Source organism: Polypterus senegalus, chromosome 2 (assembly GCF_016835505.1).
Source record: "Polypterus senegalus isolate Bchr_013 chromosome 2, ASM1683550v1, whole genome shotgun sequence".
Lineage (NCBI taxonomy): Eukaryota > Metazoa > Chordata > Cladistia > Polypteriformes > Polypteridae > Polypterus > Polypterus senegalus.
In genome coordinates, this window is record NC_053155.1 from 300,633,565 (window position 1) to 300,654,775 (window position 21,211).

The window sequence follows — 21,211 nt, forward strand, 5'->3', positions numbered from 1 at the left end:
AATGGCGCCTGTGCGGCCACCCTGCTGGCCACTGCCGAGAGTTGATTCTACAATAAAATAAAGTAAAAATAAAAAGAGAAATTACCTTGGAGGTCAGTCTTCACCCTGAAAGTGGACATAAAGGTCACGTAGTATATGTGTACCAAATTTCAGGTCAATAGGTCAAACGGCTTGTGAGCGACAGGTGATTTAAAATCCTGGACAGACAAACAAGCAGCCATGGTAGCGTATCGTATAAGAAGATGATAGCAGCCATGTCACAGACAGCAGACATTTTGTGGAGTATATTAAATACATATTCTACGTATTCCTTACCTTGAACTACTTAAACTACCAGAGAGATGCAAAATAAAATGTATGGTAAGCTGTTCAATTTCAATGTCATGTCTTTGTTATTGTTATTCTTTCTTTAAAGATGTTTTTAACATTTAAGCTCAGTAGATTACACAAAGCAGGACTCTTTCCAAAACATCTGCATATCAGGTTGCTGTTGTTATTTTGTGAATGATCTTGGCTGATATATGTTTATGGTTTCTGCCTTTAGTGTTGACGGTATTTGCAGGCCATACTCAAGAGGACTACTTATTTAACCCTAGGCACGTCTGCTCAAACTTGAAGAGGGCATCGTTTTCACCGAACAGTACAGTATACTGAATGTATCTTCTCTTTTATTTTAGATGGCAACCTGATGCAGATAGACCTTACAGACTGGAAAGAGAAAACTGCTTATGCCATCTATGAAAATGTGAAAGTGGCAGATGAAAAGGTAAGTGTGTGTTTACCTCTGAGCCGACTGACTCTCCTTAGATCACAGTAGTGTTGAAATCAGAATAAGGTGCAGTCATTTCAAAGCAGCCCAAGCCCCTAATGTTTAGGCCATTTTCAGAAGGGAAATGAACAATGATTTAGTTTTTGTTTTTGGTTGCTGTTTGACAGTTAGGCTTTTTTGGCCTACTCACACACAATTGTATGTGGGAAAACTGCTGAGTCATTTTGTGTGCGAGTTTTTGCAGTAGCAGTCAAATAAAACTTCAACTGAGACTGTTGTTAAGTATAGAACGCCATTAAAACTGCTCTTATCCATGAACTATGGGTGTTTTTTATGAGACAGTCATTGTAAAATGTTGCAATGGTAGAGAACAGAAGAAAATCCAACCACCATTTGGAATCACTTGATATGTGTCATGTCATTTTCTAACCCACATAATCCTGACCCCTTGGAGCTTCTCCCATCTAATCTAGCATAGGATACAAGGCAGACAAACACTGGACAGGGTGCCAGTCCATGACAGGGCGAACATATGCCAAACGCACAGCAGGGTCAATATAATGTTGCCAATTCATCCAGGGTGCATGTCCTTGGATGGTGGGAGGAAACCGGAGCACCCGGAGAAAACCCATTCAGACACGGGGAGAGCATGCAAACTGCACACAGGAAGGACCCTGGACGTTAACCCTGGTCTCCTTACTACAAGGCAGCAGTGCTGCCCCATCATATGATATGTTGACATTAAATTTATTGTTTGCACTTTAATCAATGTGAATTTTTTCCTACCGAAAGCTTGAATTTGGATCACATGATCAATTAACTGCCCATTTCATAGCTCTCTTATACAGCTCAGGGTCACAAGGAACACTCCATATGCCAGCATCAGGCGTCAAGCCCGGGAGAAGGCATCAGTCCATTACTGGGCACACTCATTCACTGTGTTGAACAAGAATGAGATAACTGCTGACATTGTTTTAATTTATATTTTTATTTTACAAAGGACAGAGATAAAAGTCCAAACAATGAAAATATAATCATAAGATAGGGAAGTGCAGATCAAATCAGACAAACTCTATTATAGTGAGCATAACTAGAAATTGATGTCAAGGAAATAATGAATTAATAACAGAGGTGCTAAACAAAATAACTTCTAACTCTTAGATGGAGAGAGTATTTGCTTTATTTTTATATAAAGTACAAATGGAGGACCTGCGTGGAGTTTGCATGTCCTGCCCGTGTCTGCGTGGGTTTCCTCCCACAATCCAAAGACATGCAGGTTAGGTGCATTGGCGATTCTAAATTGGCCCTAGTGTGTGCTTGGTGTGTGGGTGTGTTTGTGTGTGTCCTGCGGTGGGTTGGCACCCTGCCCAGGATTGATTCCTGCCTTGTGTCCTGTGTTGGCTGGGATTGGCTCCAGCAGACCCCCGTGACCCTGTATTCAGATTCAGCGGGTTAGAAAATGGATGGATGGATGGACAAATGGAGGATTTCTGTATCCCCTCATTCTTAAATAAGATGACATCTGATAGTCTGACACAGGCAGAGCTGCAAAAGGAAAACATAAAAAAATTAACAACTGATTTGCATTATCAAGCAGTAAAAATAATTTTTAAGAAAACAAAATTGTGAAAAATTTGTCCAAAAGGGTCATAAAAATAAACATAACTGGCAAACCAAAACTGGAAAGTCAATTCAACTTTTATCAAAGCCTGACTATAACCAAAATCAAACTCAAAAAAGAATTACTAAGGTTTATAAAGTCAGAATTCACTATAGTCGCAGACACTAAAAGTTTTAGGTTATATACAATCACAAATGGAAAGGGAATTAATGTGACGGTATTGAAAATGTTGTGTGTTGTGACACCCACGCACCTTAGCAACCAGGAGCCACATCCAGGTAATGGGGGTCCTAAAATGGCAGCACCCATCTCAAAAAACAAATTGGTGTGACATCACTGATAGATAGATAGATAGATAGATAGATAGATAGATAGATAGATAGATAGATAGATAGATAGATAGATAGATAGATAGATAGATAGATAGATGGATGCTTTTTACACAACAACACTGAGGACCTTCAGATAATGAATCCGTCAGCAGAAGTGCGTCAAGAAACACAACAGGGGGTCCTTTATCCCAACAGCAACACAGTATGCCTGCTTAAAACTTTACTGGATCTGGGACTGCCAAGGCAGACATTTTTCTTTTCTTTTGAATATTCTTCCTTATTAGTTATTCTCTTGTGTGCTCAAACTATAGTGTGTGTATATACAGCATATATTTATCTGTTTATTTAAAGTGCTTCTGTAAAAAGCATCCATCTATAGGGTTGTCCAGATCTATGCAACTTTTAATGCAATGCAGGAAAACAATACAAGACAAAAGAATTGTTCGAAATATCTTGTAATAAACGAAAATGGACTTACATTGAATTAATTCACTGATTTTCTATGTAATGTCCCAATTGTCCTCCATTCAGTTGGATATAGGCTCGGAGTAATAAACTTAATAAGTTATAACTTAATGGAAATTACATAATTAGATCTGGACCACCCTCTATCTATCTATCTATCTATCTATCTATCTATCTATTCACACTAGTGTCTGTGCTGACTCATGTGATGACTTTATATCCGTTGTTTTCAAGGCTTTCAGTATCTCAGGTGTCTTTTACTTGGGCAGGAGAACTGTTTGGCAGTAAAGCAGTCACACCCAATAAAGAAAATAAAACCTCTAGATTAATTGGCCTCAGAAACAACAAAACCGATACTCAAAACATTTTTGACAGCAGATCGTTTCACAATTTATGGGTGGAATCCTTCAAATTTTTTTGGGGACAACTATCTCAAACACTCTCAGCTGGGACCTTAACACTACCTACATCACTAAAAAGGCACAGTAGCGATTGGACTTCTTATGCCAACTGAAGAAATGAAATATTTCCCAGCCAATCCTAGTTCAATTTTACAAAGCCACAATTGAAAGTGTAATCACATTCTCCATTGTTGTCTGGTTTGCTTCAGCAACAACACACTCCAAAAATAAATTACAGTGTGTTGTGAGGTCTGCTGAGAAAATAATTGGCCGTACCCTTCCATCTGTTGCAGACCTGTATACAATCACGGATCACCACTGACTCATCTCACCCTGCTCATCACTTATTCCGTAAACTCTTACCTTCTGGTAAACGCTTCACATCAAATAAAACTAAAACTAACAGACACCTCAATAGTTTATTTCCCAGAGCCATAGCCCTATCAAACTAGTAACCTAGCCTGACATCTTTGTATATTCATAAACGTGTGTGTGTGTTCAGAATGTGTACATGTATGTGTGTGTGTGTGTATTCATACTAAACACTCACACATTCATTGGCACATCTCCTTTATCCAAACATCCATCCATTATCCAACCCGCTATATATTAGCTACAGGGTCACAAGGGTCTGCTGGAGCCAATCCCAGCCAACACAGGAGGAGGAAACAAACCCTGGGCAGGGCACCAGCCCACCACAGGACACACACACACACCCACACACCAAGCAAACACTAGGGACAATTTAGGATCGCCAATGCATATCTTTGGACTGTGGGAGGAAACTGGAGCACCCGGAGGAAACACACGCAGACATGGGGAGAACATGCAAACTCCCAAAAGGGAGGACCCGGGCAGCAAACCCAGGTCTCCTAACTGCGAGGCAGCAGCGTTACTCACTGTACCACCGTGCCACCCCATCTCCTTTATAATTGTACTATTCTGCAAACTTGTGTAAAGTTTTTCTTTTTAACGTATGCTATTTATGCTATTTGTATGTGATGTTGTGTTCTGTTATAGGCAGCTCCAAATCTGCTAAGTCAAATTCCTGTACATTAAGTACTGAATAAAAGTGATTCTGATCCTGATTCAGATTCCGAAAAACTTGACCTCAAAATTCTGTTTTATTAACGCTTGGAATCTTTAGTAGGCCAGCATCTTAAGATCTTAATGTGCACTCTGGTTTGTTAAGTAATAATAAGTTCAGAAAATTAGGAGGGACGTGGCCATTTTAAGGCTTTATAAGTTAAAAGGAGAATTTTGACATCAGCCCTAAGCTTAACTGGAGCCATTGTAAAGACTTGGGTAACATTTTGGTTTAGGTACTACAAAAATGCATGCATTACTCATTTACTGTTATGTAATAGAACTACTTTTTGTCTTTATATCAGTTGTAAAACGACAGTAGATCATTTATTCACGTCTGTACAGCATGGCATATTGACGTGATGATAAAATACTTGTTAATAAGAAGGATTCACAGTTCTTATACTAAATATGTAATATCAAGAGAAATGCCTCAGCTAAGCCACCTCAGACCACTCCAATGTGGTTTTGTTAGTTGGTCACATTGCAGAGATGAATAAACACTTTACTGATGCTCTGTAAGTGTTATGACGACCCAAACAAGTCTGTGTTAAAGTAATAGTAATAATAATAATAATGCATTTATTTACATAGCACCTTTCCTGTACTGAAGGTCTTGCTACATAAGAGTAAAAGAGTGATAGATGCATTTTTGCAGTATCTAAACTACACTTCAGAACAGAGGTTATGTGGTTGTACTTTCTAGTTCTTGTAATGGTTCTTGCCACAGAATTTTGAATGTACTGAAAACTGCATTAAGTATAATTTGATGAACCTGTGAAGAACACATTTCAGTAGTCAGTTCAACTAGAAACAAATGCTTGAATGAAGTTTTCAGTACTCTTCATATTTAGGAAATACTTTAATTCATCAACTCTTTTAAAAAACATGGTTGCATAGTTTTGTAATGTGCATTTTAAATGGCATTCTAGTGACAAAGATAACACTTAAGTTGCATGTTGATTCATTAAAACTAGTGATTAATCGACCTGAGTTAAAAAGTGACAGAAATTTGTTGCAGTTTGTATCGTTTCATCCATTAAATGCCAATAAATGTGGAAATGTCCATGGCACACAGAGCTGCATCCCTGGAAAAATCTGAAAGCAACCAATTAAATGGCCCCCTTAGGTCACCTGTTTGCCAAATGATCAAGAACTTACATAGACTCTCATTTGGCCAGCATCCTTCACTCCAGAAATATAGATATTCGCACAGATTTTTTTTATTCATACAGAAATTAAACAAGTACACGTCGGAACCAATTTTTAATGGATGTTGACATGCACTCTCTGCAGAATTTCCCCAAGATCACACCATTTTGCAGCCTATGAAGCGGATGACCCATTGATCACCACCAGTTCTAGGAAAGTAAGATTAAAAAATGAGGCTTGCCAAGATACAAAGAAGTCAGAAGCATCAGATTTCCATTGAGAAGCTAAGAAAGTCTTTGTAGCTAATGGGCCTACACAAATTTGTTGTAAGGTTTATTATTACTTTTTTTATCATCATATTTTGCTTTTCCGAAGATGCCTTCTTGGATTTTTCAGGATGCCTCTGTTTTCTGTCCAATGTCAGGACGCTACTCTTGGTTTCCTGGAAGTCATGATGTGATTAGTATGACTTTATATAAGCCACAGTAAACCTCAGACATCTCACTCACAAAGCTGAGCTTTTTTTCTTAGACCTGTTGTTTCTGTTTGCTTGTCTTGAATGTTCTTAAAGCTTTTTCTTTTCAAGTAACTTTCCCTAATGTGAAATTTAATGTAAGTAAATGAAAAGTATTACACGTAGGAAGTAAAAATGTTAGGTATGAATACACAATGGGAGGTCTGAATACTGAAACTACACTTTACAGTATAAGAAGGATTTAGGAGTCACAGTGGACTCCACGCTATCAACTGCCAGTCAGTGTTCAGAAACCATTAAGAAGGCAAACACAATGTCAGGTTATATAGCGCCTTGATGTGTGGAGTACAAGTCATAGGAGGTACTGCTGAAGTTTTATAACACACTGGTGAGACCTCATCTGGGGTACTGGGTGCAGTTGTGGTCTCCAGGCTACAAAAAGAACATAGCAGCATAAGAGTAGGTCCTGGGAAGAGCAGCTGGGCTGATTCAGGGGCTACAGGGGATGAATTATGAGAACAGACTGAAAGAGTTAAGCCTGTTCAGGTTAAACAAGAGGAGGAGACATGATTGAAGTGTTCAACATTATGAAGGGAATTAGTCCAGTGGATCGAGACTGTTATTTTAAAATGAGTTCATCAAGAACACGGGGACACAGTTGGAAACCTGTTAAGGGGAAATTTCACGCAAACATTAGGAAGTTTTTCTTTACACAGAGAACCACAAACACATGGAATAAGTGACCAAATAGTGTGTTAGACAGTAAGACTTTAGGGTCTTTCAAAACTAAAATTTATGTTCATTTAGAAGAATTAAGTGGATAGGACTGGTAAGGTTTGTTGAGTTGAATGGCCTGTTCTCATCAAAATTGTCCTAAAGTTCTAATGTGTGCTTTGATTAATTCTTTGCTTTGAGAAAGATATTCATTTTTTGTTGTTTAATTTTAAGAGCATTACTCCACCATTTTAGAGTTTCATCATCTTGTTGGCGAGTTGTTCCAACACACAGCACCTTTGTTAAAAAGTGTTTCCCAGTAGACATCACTTCTTTATAAAATAATGGAAGGGGAAATCAAATATGTAAGCACATATGTGACTGAATTGATTGAACTAATGTTATATCTGGATTATTACTGAAAAGAACTGGCATTATCAACCTGCAGCTAAATGATGTTTGAACTAATTGATTACATATGAAAACACAGCTGGCATAAACGATATAAACATAGGAGAGGTTTAGAAATGGAAATGCAGTTTATGTGTGGGTAAATGGGATCCACTGGGCATGCAACAAAGACCACACCGGCCTCTAATAGCAGGGCAGGATTACACTTTAGCGGTATAATGTAAAACAGACTAACGCACTGGAAGAGATCATTTTGCTTCCTTGTATCTTTAGACCAGAATAAAAACCTTTAAGATAATCATAATCTTTTGTATTCATGTTATATAATAAATCAATTTCTTTCCCACCTTTTACTTATTAATATAATTTAAACAAATTACTGTGTTTTAATTAGCATTAATAGCCAGATGGAAAACTGACTCTTAAATTCAGTTGCTTTTCTCCTGATACTGAGCCATGATACTGATTTTAGGCTAGTATTCATGATTCATTGCATTAATTGATATTTTTCATTACTAATTACTGAATACTACTCTACTGGGTATCCTTTCAAAAACGTCTTGTTTAAGAAAATTGAATAAGAGTTAGTCATAGACCCTCCACCACTAACACTCATCAGTCGATTGTATTTTCACATCTTTGCATGAAAGCCATTGAGCCACTGCAGACCTCTTTGTGCTCATGTTTTTAATGTCATTGTAAATTGCTGTAAAACGCACATATTTAATGTTGTTTACTAACATGTGTAATTGCATTCTATTATCGCTATTAGTTTTTAATATCCATCCATCCATTATCCAACCCGCTATATCCTAACTACAGGGTCCAGCCAACATAGGGTGCAAGGCAGGAACAAACCCCGGGCAGGGCGCCTACAAAAATATGAAATAAACAAAACTGTGTTAACTGGCTCTTGAATGAACTAAATAAAAAAATGTGAGATGCTTTCAAATCAGTGCACACATTGTCTAACTTGTTATTATTCTGATGTCCCCAAAGAGTTATGTCTTTTATCTATATGTTTATTACAGGATAACTATAGACTGCAGTTTGGAATCTACAGTGGAACCGCGGGTGATGCCCTTTCAGGTGGTGGCAATGTTGAAGAGCAGTGGTCAGTTTCCCACAATGGCATGCAGTTTAGCACAGCAGATCAAGATCATGATCGATATCTACATGGCAACTGCGCCAAGGAAAACAAAGGCGGATGGTGGTTTAACAGGTATTTTGTTTGTGTGAATATATATACTGTTATTTTTCTGAGTTTACCTCCACAGGCCTGGACCCTTTATCTTTATCTAGTGGGCCCTGTGCTCACTGCCCAGCACCGTGCAGTTCGATTGGCATTTGCCACAGAATACCAGAATTGGCAGGTCTACCACTGGCACCCTGTGCGTCTCACAGGTGAGAGCAGGTCCACCTTGAGCACATGTGGCAGACGTGAAAGGGTCTAGAGAAGCCGTGGATAACGTTATGCTGCCGGTAACATTGTTCAGCATGACCATTTTGTTGATGGGTCAGCGATGGTCAGGAGAGGCATATCCATGGAGGGACCCACAGAACTCTGCAGGCAAGACAACGGCACCTTGACTGCCATTAGGTATCAGGATGAAATCCTTGGACCCATTGTCAGACCCAATGCTGGTGCAGTGGGTCCTGGGTTCCTCCTGGTGCACGACAATGCCCAGCCTCATGTGGCGAGAGTATGCCGGCAGTTCCTACAGGATGAAAACATTATACCATTGACTGGCCCCCAGGCTTACCTGACCTCAATCCAATAAAATGCCTCTGGGTGTGACATTATATGATTATGTGACAATCTATCTGACGCAGCCAGCTTAGACTTCAGACTGTCCAGGAGCTCAGTGATGCCCTGGTCCAGATCTGGGAGGAGATCCCCCAGGACACCATCCGTCATCTCATTAGGAACATGCTCCATCCCACACACATGTTGTCAGTCATGCACACAAGCTTGTGGAGGCCATACAAACTACTGAGTACAATTTGGAGTTGATGCAATGAGATTTCAACAAAATGGACTCGCCTGCCACATCATGTTTTCACTTTGATTTTCAGGGTGTCTTTGAATTCAGCCCTCTGTAGGTTGATTGTTTTCATTTCTATAAAATGATGTGGCATCCTTTCGTTCCTAACACATTACCATACCAGTCCATTTCAGTAGAGATATCCAGCAAGAATTGTTTTTCCCTTTGAGATCTGATGTGTTTTCAAAGTGTTCCTTTAATTTTTTTTCAGCATATACCGTATATATAATTGTGGATTCTGGCACTTCAGTCAATCAATCATATCAGTTGTACATTAGTGGCTAAGCGAGGTTCTCTTTCCTCAGTGGTTTCATTTTGCCGACACGCTCGCCTTTGTTGTCTATCAGTGGCTAAGCGACTTTCTCTCTCCTCGGAGGTTTCGTTTTACCAATGTGCTCGCCTCACTTGTGTATCAGTGGCTAAGCGAGTTTCACTTTGAAACAGAGTCGCTTTCTTTGAGCTTCATGCTGTAGTCTCGCACTTCCAGGCCGGACAGACAGACACACACACTTCCATGCGTAGTATATAAGATATGAAGATATATATATATATATATATATATATATATATATATATTCACTCCCTGTAAAAATTGCTTTATCATGTCCAGTTCTTGAAAGATGAAGGTTTATAAAAAAAATTAAAAAAACATTTTTAAAATATAGGAGCCCAAACTTTACAAACTCTGCAACCCAAAGGGTGTAACTAACTTTTGCTCTGTTACAGTGGTGAATTCCCCACAAATGTAAGAAAAATTGTTGGGGTTGTTTGTGAAAGCAGGTAACGTATTTCACTGACACAAAAGCACGACTTTAAAAATAAACCAGCCATCACTGTCAGACAGCTGAGGTGCTAGTGAACCGCGGGAGTGAAAGGCAGGGTTTAGTTTGCTAAGTTATCTGGTTAAGATAATGGATGGATCAACTTGACCTTGCATATTCCTGTAAAAACCATTTAAACAAAAATGTTCTCTCTTCTGGACAATAAAAAGACGTCTCTCTAACCTACTAAATAGAAATTTCTGAACAAAAGGAATGAAAAGAGAGGAAAAAGTACCAATTAAGAGCACAAATATGAGTATCAAATACTTGATTTTTGGTTGTTTCCACCTCAACTGACATTAAGAATGATGAAGACTGCCATTCTTCCCCTTAAAATACAGTTTAAATAATATTATGAGCGTGAAATCATATCAGATTTTTTTCCAAAATGACATTTTTTCACCCAATATGATATCTCACGAAAATGGTTTGTGGGAGAGAAATTCTCATATCAGAAATAGATTGAGCACACCTAAATCTATAATTTAATTTATAATATAAGATAACCTACATAACAGAACGTCTCCTTTTTTTGGACAAATAGCTAAATGTCTGCATTTTTTCCTGAGTTTTATTCAGAAGGCAACAAGCACAGCTGTTTCTTAACTTTGAACTTTATTATGATGGCACCTTTGGTAATATGATTGCCATTTTTTGCTCAGATGTTTTATAATCCATGATTCTGATAAACAAACAAACACAGAGAAGGAAAATGACTAATATAGTGAGCAAGCAGGGCTGTGAGAGTTCATTGCTTCAACCGTAGAGCCACAAGTTGGAAGACTGGTGCAGTGTCACGTAAAGCCCTTGTTTATGACACTAATAGCTGGTATACAGTTCATCACATATTTTTATTTTCCATTTTTCTGTAGGTGCCATGCAGCAAATCTCAATGGGAAATACTACAGGAGAGGATCGTACACAGGAAAGAATGATAATGGCCTTATCTGGTTCACGTGGCATGGCTGGTGGTATTCCCTTAAATCCTCGAGCATCAAAGTCCGACAACAGGCATTTTTGGATGATCTTGGAAGTGGTAATGGGAGGCTGTTGTAAATAACATTTGCTGAGATTCTGGTAAATAGAAAGAAGCTGTGAGAAGTTCAGAGAGTGCTGTCTTTTTGGGATGCAGAGTAGCTAAAATGGCACGGTCAACAGCTTTACTGTTTATAAACCAGAAAAAGTAACAAAGCCAAGGCAATATAATCAAATAGTGTGCGCCATAAATTTAGTAGTAGTAGTAGTAGTAGCAGTAGCCATCATATCGTCATATGTACAGAGCACACATATGGCAAGAAATAGTAAATATTTTTATTCTTACATACATGTTCAACCAGTCTCCATGATAAACAAGAATGTATTAACATTAATAATATAGTAATACGTACAGTATTTATATATAGTATATACTTTGTGTGTGTGTACTGTATATATACATTTAAATATATATATCTATATCTATATATACCTATATATATATATATATACTAGGAGGCTTTGCCCCCTGCTTGCCCCCAGGCTGGTGCTACACGCTAGCCCAGGGGTCCTCAATCACGGTCCTGGAGAGCCACAGTGGCTGCAGGTTTTTGCTCCAACCCAGTTGCTTAATAAAAACACTTCTGCTTCACTTTAGTGATTTTGAGCCCTTATTGCTTAATTTTGTCTTAAACAGCTATTTTAATTGCTCCTTATTATCAACAACATGCAAATGACAAGAGAGAGCAGCATTTCTCCATTCAGCTTATTTACATTTACACCTGTGTGTATTTATCTGCACTATTGGGTTTAATTAAATACTTGGAAGAAAAATGAAGAGAAAAAAGTGAAGGACTGAGAATTACTCGTCCATTTTAGCCTTCAAATCATTTGCATGATAGAAAGGGAAAAAAAATCTAGGATATGAGAATGACCTGACAGAGCAGGGTTAATTTAATTTCATAGCTTGTTAGTGCTTTATTGGCAAGAATTGCTTTCTAATTAAGCAACCAGGTCAGAACAAAAACCTGCAGCCACTGCGGCTCTCCAGGACTGGGATTGAGGACCCCTGCGCTAGCCACTTTGTGTTTGTGCCGCTCACGTATGGGGATGTACAATGTACAATTTAAACAGATTGTTATTTACATAAGAATTGTTACATATACATAATAGAACTATATTTTACAGCGAGTAATTAGCCATATTAACAAATAGTAAAACATAATAATCTGAAACTAAATTATGTTTCATGTTACGTTAGAATTATTCGTTGCGTTATACGATTGACAACACAACGTATAACTGCCCGTGATTGAATTTCGTTTCTTTCTCTCTATTAAATAAAATGACTTTTTCAAATGTTTGGCTCTGAGATTTGTTAATTGTCTTTCCAAAAGCTATTCTAATGGAAAACCGTTAATGTTTTATTATGAATGGCGTATATTACGATCTCCTTTGTTGTCTAATGTTATCCCCCTGGAGGTGTACTACATTACCTTTCTTGGATACATCCTTCTTTCTACAGTAATTCATGCAGAGGGAGACAGGATGGTGTTAACGCTTGTAGATATTTTTTGTGATATTGTAAGTTGATGTTTTCATGTTCTGCAGGATCACCACCAACTGTTTCAGCCTAGTCTATTGATACACATTTAACCAATTTGCCATGTAACTGATCAACATTTTCTCATTAAATTGTTTGACTTCCTCGTTTCTTGGTGTTGGATAGCCAGTGTACTCATTTTTTCTGTTGATAACCCTTTGTGAAGAAATTCTTCAATAAGACTTGCATATAATACGTCTTCTTTAATTGGGAACTTAAAGTGAAGAAAACATTAAAGTTTTTAACAGCTGGGACAGCAGGAACTGTGTCTGACAAAAGCATTCACACGAATGAGAGGTGAGAGGACCGTGTGCGTGGTTGAATATGGTTGAGAGGAGGGCGTGACTTGAAATAAATCTCATGGCCAAAGTCTCGTCTTGTAGGACTTGAAATTATCTCTTCAAAAAGCATTTTTTTATATATATTTATCTTCTTTATACATAATACGCTACCGTGGCTGTTCGTTTGTCTGAATTTTAAATCACCTGTCGCTCGCAAACTGTTTGAACTATTGCCTTGAAATTTGGGACACATATACTACGTGACATCTACTATCCGCTTTCTGGGTGATGATTGACCTCCAAGGTTATTCCTCTTTTTATTTTTATTTTATTTTATTGTAGAATCAGCCATGCGGCGCATGCGTACGGTCATCGTTCTCATTACCTCCCACCTTCGATCAATGTTCTCATTACCTCCCGCCTTCACCGTCACTTTCCCTAGCCCTTCATATCTTAAATAATTCTTGAGGCAGATTAAAGACTTAAGTGCCAGCTTAAGTAAAAAATTAAAGAAAACGTACTAAGTAATTGCAACACAAACACTGACTTAATCAATTTTAACGCGAAAAGATGCCGACGAAGGAAGAGAAGAAGCGGGCGGCTAGAGTGGAGAAAAGAAGAGCTGCTCGGGAAGCAGCAAGCGCATCACCCTCTGAACAAACAAATGCTAAATGTGCAGAGAGAGAGTAGGAAAACTAGGAATGTTCAATATATATATAAAGCGATGTGTCCGTCCATTCAACATCCATGCCGCAGTTTGGGCATAATGTCATAGGACTACCACAAGAGGGCGGAAATGTCCTATTATCAAAGGCAAATAGTCAGCATAACATTTTAAACCGTATGAAGAGCCATATGTCTGTGTGTTTTGTCATCCAAACCAGGGCTGGAAGGCAACAAGAAGCATAAGGAATGGGGGAATGTAAAGGGCTACAATATCCAATAAAAAAGAAAAAGGGAAATAAGGCATCTTAAGTTCACAAATGCACAATAAAATCGAAACAGACAGACTAGCCATTAAGCCCAATTTAATAAACGTGAGGAAATAAAATAAACTAAAAAAACTATGGTACATAGTATTTTTACAAGGACATTATTCAGCCTGTCAAGTGTCATGTGATGTTTCCATAGATGATTGGGAGTAACAGAAAAGACCAGGAGAAGGTTTCCTTGACATTTTTTTAATTTATTTTTATTAATTTTATTACAATCCATACAAAGCAATCAAGTTTTTACAAAAAAAAAATGAGTTAAGAACAGATCGATCCCCACCCTGAGAGAGAGAGCAAGCCAAACGTGTAAAATTTAAGGCTTGTAAAATACCTAAATTAATAAATTCTCTGTGCTTTATGAACTTATTTTAAAATATTACTGATTAGATCCTGCCATGTTTTGAAAAAAGTCTGTACAGATCCTCTAACTGAGTATTTGATTTTTTCCAATTTCAAATAATATAACACATCAGTTTCCCACTGACTTAAAGAGGAGAGTTTGGGTTCTTCCAGTTTATCAGAATAAGTCTGCGTGCCAACAGTGTAGTGAATGCAATCACAATTTGTTTGTCTTTCTCCACTTTAAGCCCTCTGGAAGAACCCCAAACACAGCTGTTAATGGGTTAGGAGGGATTGTGAGTCCAAGGCTGTCTGAGAGGTAATTAAAAATTTTGTCCAGAATAATGTTAATTTGGTGCAGGCCCAGAACATGTGACCCAGTGAGGCTGGGGCTTGGTTGCAACGCTCGCAGGTTGGATCATGCCCTGGAAACATTTTGAGAGTTTTAGTCGAGACAGATGTGCTCGATATATAATTTTGAGTTGTATAATTGTATGCTTTGCATATGGAGCTCGAGTGAATTCTCTGCATTGCTACTTTCCACTCCTTTTCTGATATATTAATTGAGAGATTTTTCCCAGTGTCCTCTTGGATCTTTGAAAGGAAGGGATTGTAAAATGATTTTATATATTGTAGAGATGGAGTCTAAGTCCTTGAAATTGAGCAATATTTTTTCCAGCATGGATGAGGGTGCAAGATGAGGAAAATCTGGAAGGTTCTGTTTAACAAAGTTCCTGATTTGAAGATAGTGAAAGAAATGTGTAGCTGGAATGTTAAATTTGGAATGTAATTGTTCATAGGATGCAAAGACGTTATCTATATAAAGATCTCTAAGCAAGTTAATTCCAAATTTTTCCAGATATTAAAACTGCATATGTTTGTGAAGGTTGAAAGAGGTGGTTCTTTGCAGGGTGCCACAGATAGAAGCTTCTCCGTCTTAAAATGCTTTCTACATTGGTTCCAGATTCTAAGTGAGTGGAGCACAATTGGGTTATTAGTGTATTGCCGATAACGTGTTTATTGGAGCACAGAGCAAGGAATACAAAGAAGTACTGCAGGATTTTACTTCTATTGTGGTCCAAGCCTGTGTATGTTCTTCTATTTGTGTCCAGGTTCTTATCGCCTGTATATTTGCTGCCCAGTAATAAAACTGGAAGTTAGGTAGAGCCATGCCGCCTTCTGCCTTTTGTCTTTGTAGGGTCGCTCTTTTGATGCGTGGATGTTTTGAATTCCAAATAAATGAGGTTATTGTTGAATCTAATTGCTTAAAGAATGATTTATTAATGTATATTGGATGTTTTGAAATAAAAAGGAGCTTAGGAAGAATATTCATCTTAACAGTGTTAATTCTTCCAGCTAGTGTGAGATGAAGGGTTGACCATCTATGCAAGTCTTGTTTAATTTTTTCCATGCAGACGTAAATTTTGTTGATAAAGAGCTTTATGTTTACTTGTGATGTTTACCCCTAGGTATTTAAACTGTTCTGCAATGATAAAAGGTAGGGTGTCTAATCTAATATTATATGCTTGAGAATTCACTGGAAAGAGTACACTTTTATTCAGATTAATTCTGAGACCAGAGATCTTTTGAAATTCTGTGAGTGCTGCTAAGACTGCAGGCACAGAATTTTCTGGGTCCGATATATACAGTACCATGTCATCTGCATATAATGAGATTTTCTGTTCCAGTCCTTCTCTGCTAATCCCCTTTATCTGATCAGTATTTCGACAATGTATTGCCAGTGGTTCAATGGCAATTGCAAACAGCAGTGGTGACAAGGGCATCCTTGTCTTGTGCCACGCTCTAGTTTAAAGTAGTCTGAGCAAATGTTATTGATGCAAACTGAAGCTTCTGGGTTAGTATACAGTAATTTAATCCATGCACAAATGTTCGGGCCAAACCCAAACTTCTCCAATGTAGTAAAAGGTATTTCCATTCAATCATGTCGAATGCTTTTTCTGCATCCAATGATAATAATATTTCTGGGGTGTTTGATTTAGTTGGTGAGTATATTACATTAAACAGGCGTCAAGATTTGAAGATAAGTGTCGGCCCCTAATAAATCCAGTTTGGTCTTGTGATATTACGAGGGGAGCACTTTCTCCATCCTTCTAGCTATGATTTTAGAGAGTATTTTAACGTCGTTATTCAGAAGTGAAATTGGTCTGTATGATGCACATTGTAATAAGTCCTTATTTTGTTTTGGAAAGACAGTGATTAGTGCTTGGCAAAGGTTTGTGGAAGAGATTGGTTATCTCTGGCTTCTGTAAATGTTGCTAATAGGAGGGAGCTAGCTGAGCGGAGAATTTCTTGTAAAACTCTGCAGGGTAGCCATCAGGGCCTGCTGCTTTTCCACCTTGGAGTGACTTTATAGCATCTAGTAATTCTGATAATGCCAGAGGTTTATCAAGTTCCTCCACACTAAAAGCGTCTATTTGTGGTATCTGTAATGTATCCAGAAATGCATTAGATTGTATATTGTCTTCTTTAAACTCAGTAGTATATAGGGATTTATAGTAGTCTCTGAAAGTGTGCATTATATTTTTGTGTTCATGATTTTATCTCCGTTCGTGTTAGTGATTACCGAGATTGCGCTATGCACTTCTTGCTTGTGAATTTGTTGAGCTAAAAGCTTATTAGCTTTCTCCATGTTCATAATAATGATGTCTGGATTTGTAAATTAGTTGTTCAGTTTCTTTAGTTGTCAAGAGGTTTAATTCTGAATGTAGAGCCTGCCTCCTCCTATGTAGAGTCTCGCTTGGTAGTCTGGCATGTTCTTCATCTATTTTAGTAATTTCGCTTTTATCTCTGCTACTTTCTTGGCTTCGGATTTATTTCTGTGGGAAAGATATGAGATAATCTGTCCTCTTAAGAAGGCCTTAAGAGTTTCCCAGAGTATTCCTGCAGAGATCTCGGGGATGTATTTGTCTCTAGAAAGAATTTGATTTGTTTGGATATAAATTCAGTACAATTCTCGTCAGCTAATAGAAGCGGTTGAGGCCATCTGCGGGTGAGTGTATGGGGCTTAGTAATTTCAGCTCCAAGATCATAGGTGCATGGTCTGAAATAACAATAGCATCGTATTTACAAGATTTAATCTTAGGCAAGAAGTTATTGTCTATAAAGAAGTAATCAATCCTTGAGTAGCAATGATGTACTGGTGAGTAGAAAGAATATGTTCTTGAATTTGGGTTTAAAAACCTCCAGGGATCTGATAAGTTGTGATCAGTTATAAACTTTGTAATTATCTTTGCGGTGTTAGTTGCCGTTCCCCCTGTGGAGGAAGTCTTATCTAAAAGTGGATTTAGAACACAATTAAAGTCCCCAGCCATTATAACTTTATGAGTGTTCAGATTGGGAATGGATGCAAATAAATTTTGTATAAATTCCTTATCATCAACATTAGGTGCATAAACATTTATCAAAATCATTTTACAGTTAGATAAGTCTCCCATGACCATCACATATCTCCCTTCAGGATCCAATACTACATCTGATGCTACAAATGGTACTGTTCTATGTATGAGAATTCCCACCCTCTAGTTTTCTTTGTAAAACTAGAATGGAACATTTGGCCAGTCCAGTCTTTTGCAGCCGGAACTGATCCTTACTTAGTAAGTGGGTTTCCTGTAAAAATACTATTTTAGCATTTAGACCTGTTAGGTGAGAAAGTACTTTCTTTCTCTTTAATTCGTGATTCAGGCCTTTAACATTCCAGCTTACGGTTAACTGTCCCATCATGGAGACACTGATTCTGAGTTTTTGATGTCATTTTATAGTCTTAACTGGAAGTGAAATAGTTTAGGTCTTAATTTCCTATTTCCCCAAGAGTTGTTGCCATGCAGCTTATTATTACGTTGATAGTTATAATTATAAAGATTGAGATGATAGATTAGGTATAGATCAAGCCTGCTCTCTTTCTCTTCCCCTTAACCCCCACCCTCCCTTTTGCCTCCCCAGGTGAGGCTAAAACCCACTTCACGCAGTCCCAGTCCTCTGACATACCCAGAGACAGAGCACGTCCAAAGCACATCAAGCCCCATGCAGTGGCGCTTTAGGTTAAAAGATAGAGATATCTGTTACCAATATAGTCTTTAAAAGAAAAAAAAAAAAAGAATTTTGCACTTAATATATATATACTGTATAGTCTTCAGCAATTTTAGTGCATTAAGATGATACACCCAGATAATAAACCCGGGTGATGGTGTTAAAGATATGTCCAAAATAAGCATAACAAGTCTTAATGCAGTAATAGCAATAACAATAAACCAAGGGTATGATATTGAACAGTCTCGTTTAGGGTAGAGATGAAGTAATTAGAAAAAAGAAAAAAAAAAAAAGAAAAGTAATTAAGCACAATCAAACATAAACAGATAGCGCCCTAGTAATACTAAGTAATAATGAGAATATATGAGAATATATGCTGATAAAAAAAACTCGTATTTTAAAACGAATAGATCAGACAGTAGATTATTAATCCTAGCTTTATCATTTACCGCCATGACTCACTATTATGTATCAGAATAGTCCCGGGATCAGCTTTCTTAATTCTTTCTCTGCTTCTTCCTTGCTAGCGAAGACATAGAAATGACCTTGCCCTTCCACTTTCAGTTTTGCCGGATACAAGAGGCTGTATTTGACGCTGGCTTGCCGTAACCGCTGTTTAATGTTGTAGAAGGCTGCGCGTTTAATAGCTGTTGCTGGAGAGAAGTCAGGAAAAATACGAATGTGTGTCTGTGTGTGTGTGACTGAATGCTATGTGTCTGTCATGCCAATCAGAGACATTAACACTCCTTTTAAAAATCCCACATCAAATGGCATTTAGTTAGTTGCTTTAACTCTGCAATGTCAAGTCGTTGTCATATCTTAGATTTTCTTCCCCTTTCTAAGGATCTCATCCAAATGATTTGAAGTCTAAAACAGATGAGTTATTCTCAGTCCTTCACTTTTTTCTCTTCACTTCCCTTCCAAGTATTTAATTAAACCCAATAGTGCATGATAAATACACAGGGGTGTAAATAGTAACAAGCTAAATGGAGAAATGCTGCTTTCTTTTGTCATTTTCATTTAATTGCTAATAAGGAGCCATTAAAACCGAGACTACAGCTGTTTAAGACTAAAATAAGTGATAAGGATTCAAAATCTTAACGAGCGAGAAAACTAAAGTGAAGCAGAAGTGTTACTTGAGCAATAAGTGCTTCTTATTAAGCAATTGGGTTGGGGCAAAAACCTGCAGCCACTGCGGCCCTCCAGGACCGTAATTGAGGACCCCTGCTTTACACACACACACACACAGACACACGCACACACAGACACACACATGTAAGGCACATATTTGGCTAAGAAGGAACGTTACATTTATAGCGGCGAGAGACAGCGCATTTGCTCCTCACCCTCCATGTGTTTTAAATTTGCCGTTGCAATTCCACAATTCATACTCATTCAATACAAATGAAAGTATTGAGTGGTGTACAAAAAAAAACGATTACAATTTTGACCTTAATTGAAATATTTAGTTGTTTTTAAAAGCTTTTAATTCTGATGCTTTAATCAATTTTAATACAGACTGATCAACAAAAGGATAACACAAAAAACATTAATATTTTATTTAAGGTCAAAATTTAGTTTTTAGGTTGGCACAGTGGGTAGCGCTGCTGCCTCTCAGTTAGGAGACCTGAGGTTCACTTCCCAGGTCCTCCCTGCATGGCGTTTGCATGTTCTTCCCATATCTGCGTGGGTTTCCTCCCACGCTCCAAAGACATCCAGGTTAGGTGCATTGGCGATCCTAAATTGTCCCTGGTGTGTGCTTGGTGTGTGTGTGCCCTGCGGTGGGCTGGCACCCTGTCCAGGGTTTGTTTCCTGCCTTGCGCCCTGTGCTGGCTGGGATTGGATCCAGCAGACCTCCGTGTCCCTGTAGTTAGGATATAGCGGGTTGGATAATGGATGGATGGATGGATGAATTTAGTTTTTACTGTAAATATTGGATTGTTTTTTTTCTCAGTCTGTAAAACTGAATTGTATCTGTAAACTGTTTGTAAAACTGAAAACCGTTTATTGTCTTACCTTTATTTATAAATGAAGTGCATGCGCCTCTCCTTCTCCATGAAAATCTCCGTCACTGTCTTGTAAAAGTCCTCCTTATTTTCCTCTAGTTTTAAAAATCTTAATCTTCCATTTTGGCAGGCACTCGGAACAAAAAATAAAAATAAACGGACCGCTGCAGTGCACTTGACTTTCTGATGTCGCTGACTTATTGGCGCCTCTGCGTAGAAGAGCAGCAGCAACAAGCACCTGTTGGGCTCACATGCGCCCCCCTTCAGGACGAGACGGTACTGTCTGCCTCACCTTGTACATTTTCACTGCGGTTTTATGTCCGATCAGCAAGACTAAATATTTCACACACATTCATTAAAGATATTAGCCAGACAGTGGAAAGTCAGAGTGTATAATAAACGTGTCTGCAAACATGATACTGGCGACATACAGAGAGACAGCAACAGGCACGCGACAATTGCATGCATCAACCCCGTATGTGAGGGAGAGAGCAGTGCGAGGTGAGGTGAAGTGAGGCTCGTTGCTACCGTGCCTCGTGTTTCTCCTCTGTATTTGATCAGGAAATGCGCCAATTCAGTGATTTTTCATACAGAAATGGACACAGTCCAATGGACACATTTATTTTATGTTATCATTATTAGTTGTCAGCAGTGGGCTGGCGCCCTCCCCAGGGAT

The 21,211-nt window shown here is 38.2% G+C and overlaps 1 protein-coding gene across 1 annotated transcript in view; it reads left to right on the forward strand.

The window, feature by feature from the left end:
- fgl1b (fibrinogen like 1B) overlaps window positions 1-11,672 on the forward strand; it is a 37,816-nt gene extending 26,144 nt beyond the window's left edge. The window contains exons 6-8 of the mRNA XM_039745844.1: window positions 678-766; window positions 8,458-8,648; window positions 11,165-11,672. Of these exons, the coding sequence (XP_039601778.1) occupies window positions 678-766; window positions 8,458-8,648; window positions 11,165-11,348 (464 nt within the window). The 3' untranslated portion in view covers window positions 11,349-11,672. The remainder of the gene's footprint in view (window positions 1-677; window positions 767-8,457; window positions 8,649-11,164) is intronic.
- Window positions 11,673-21,211: the final 9,539 nt, after the last annotated feature.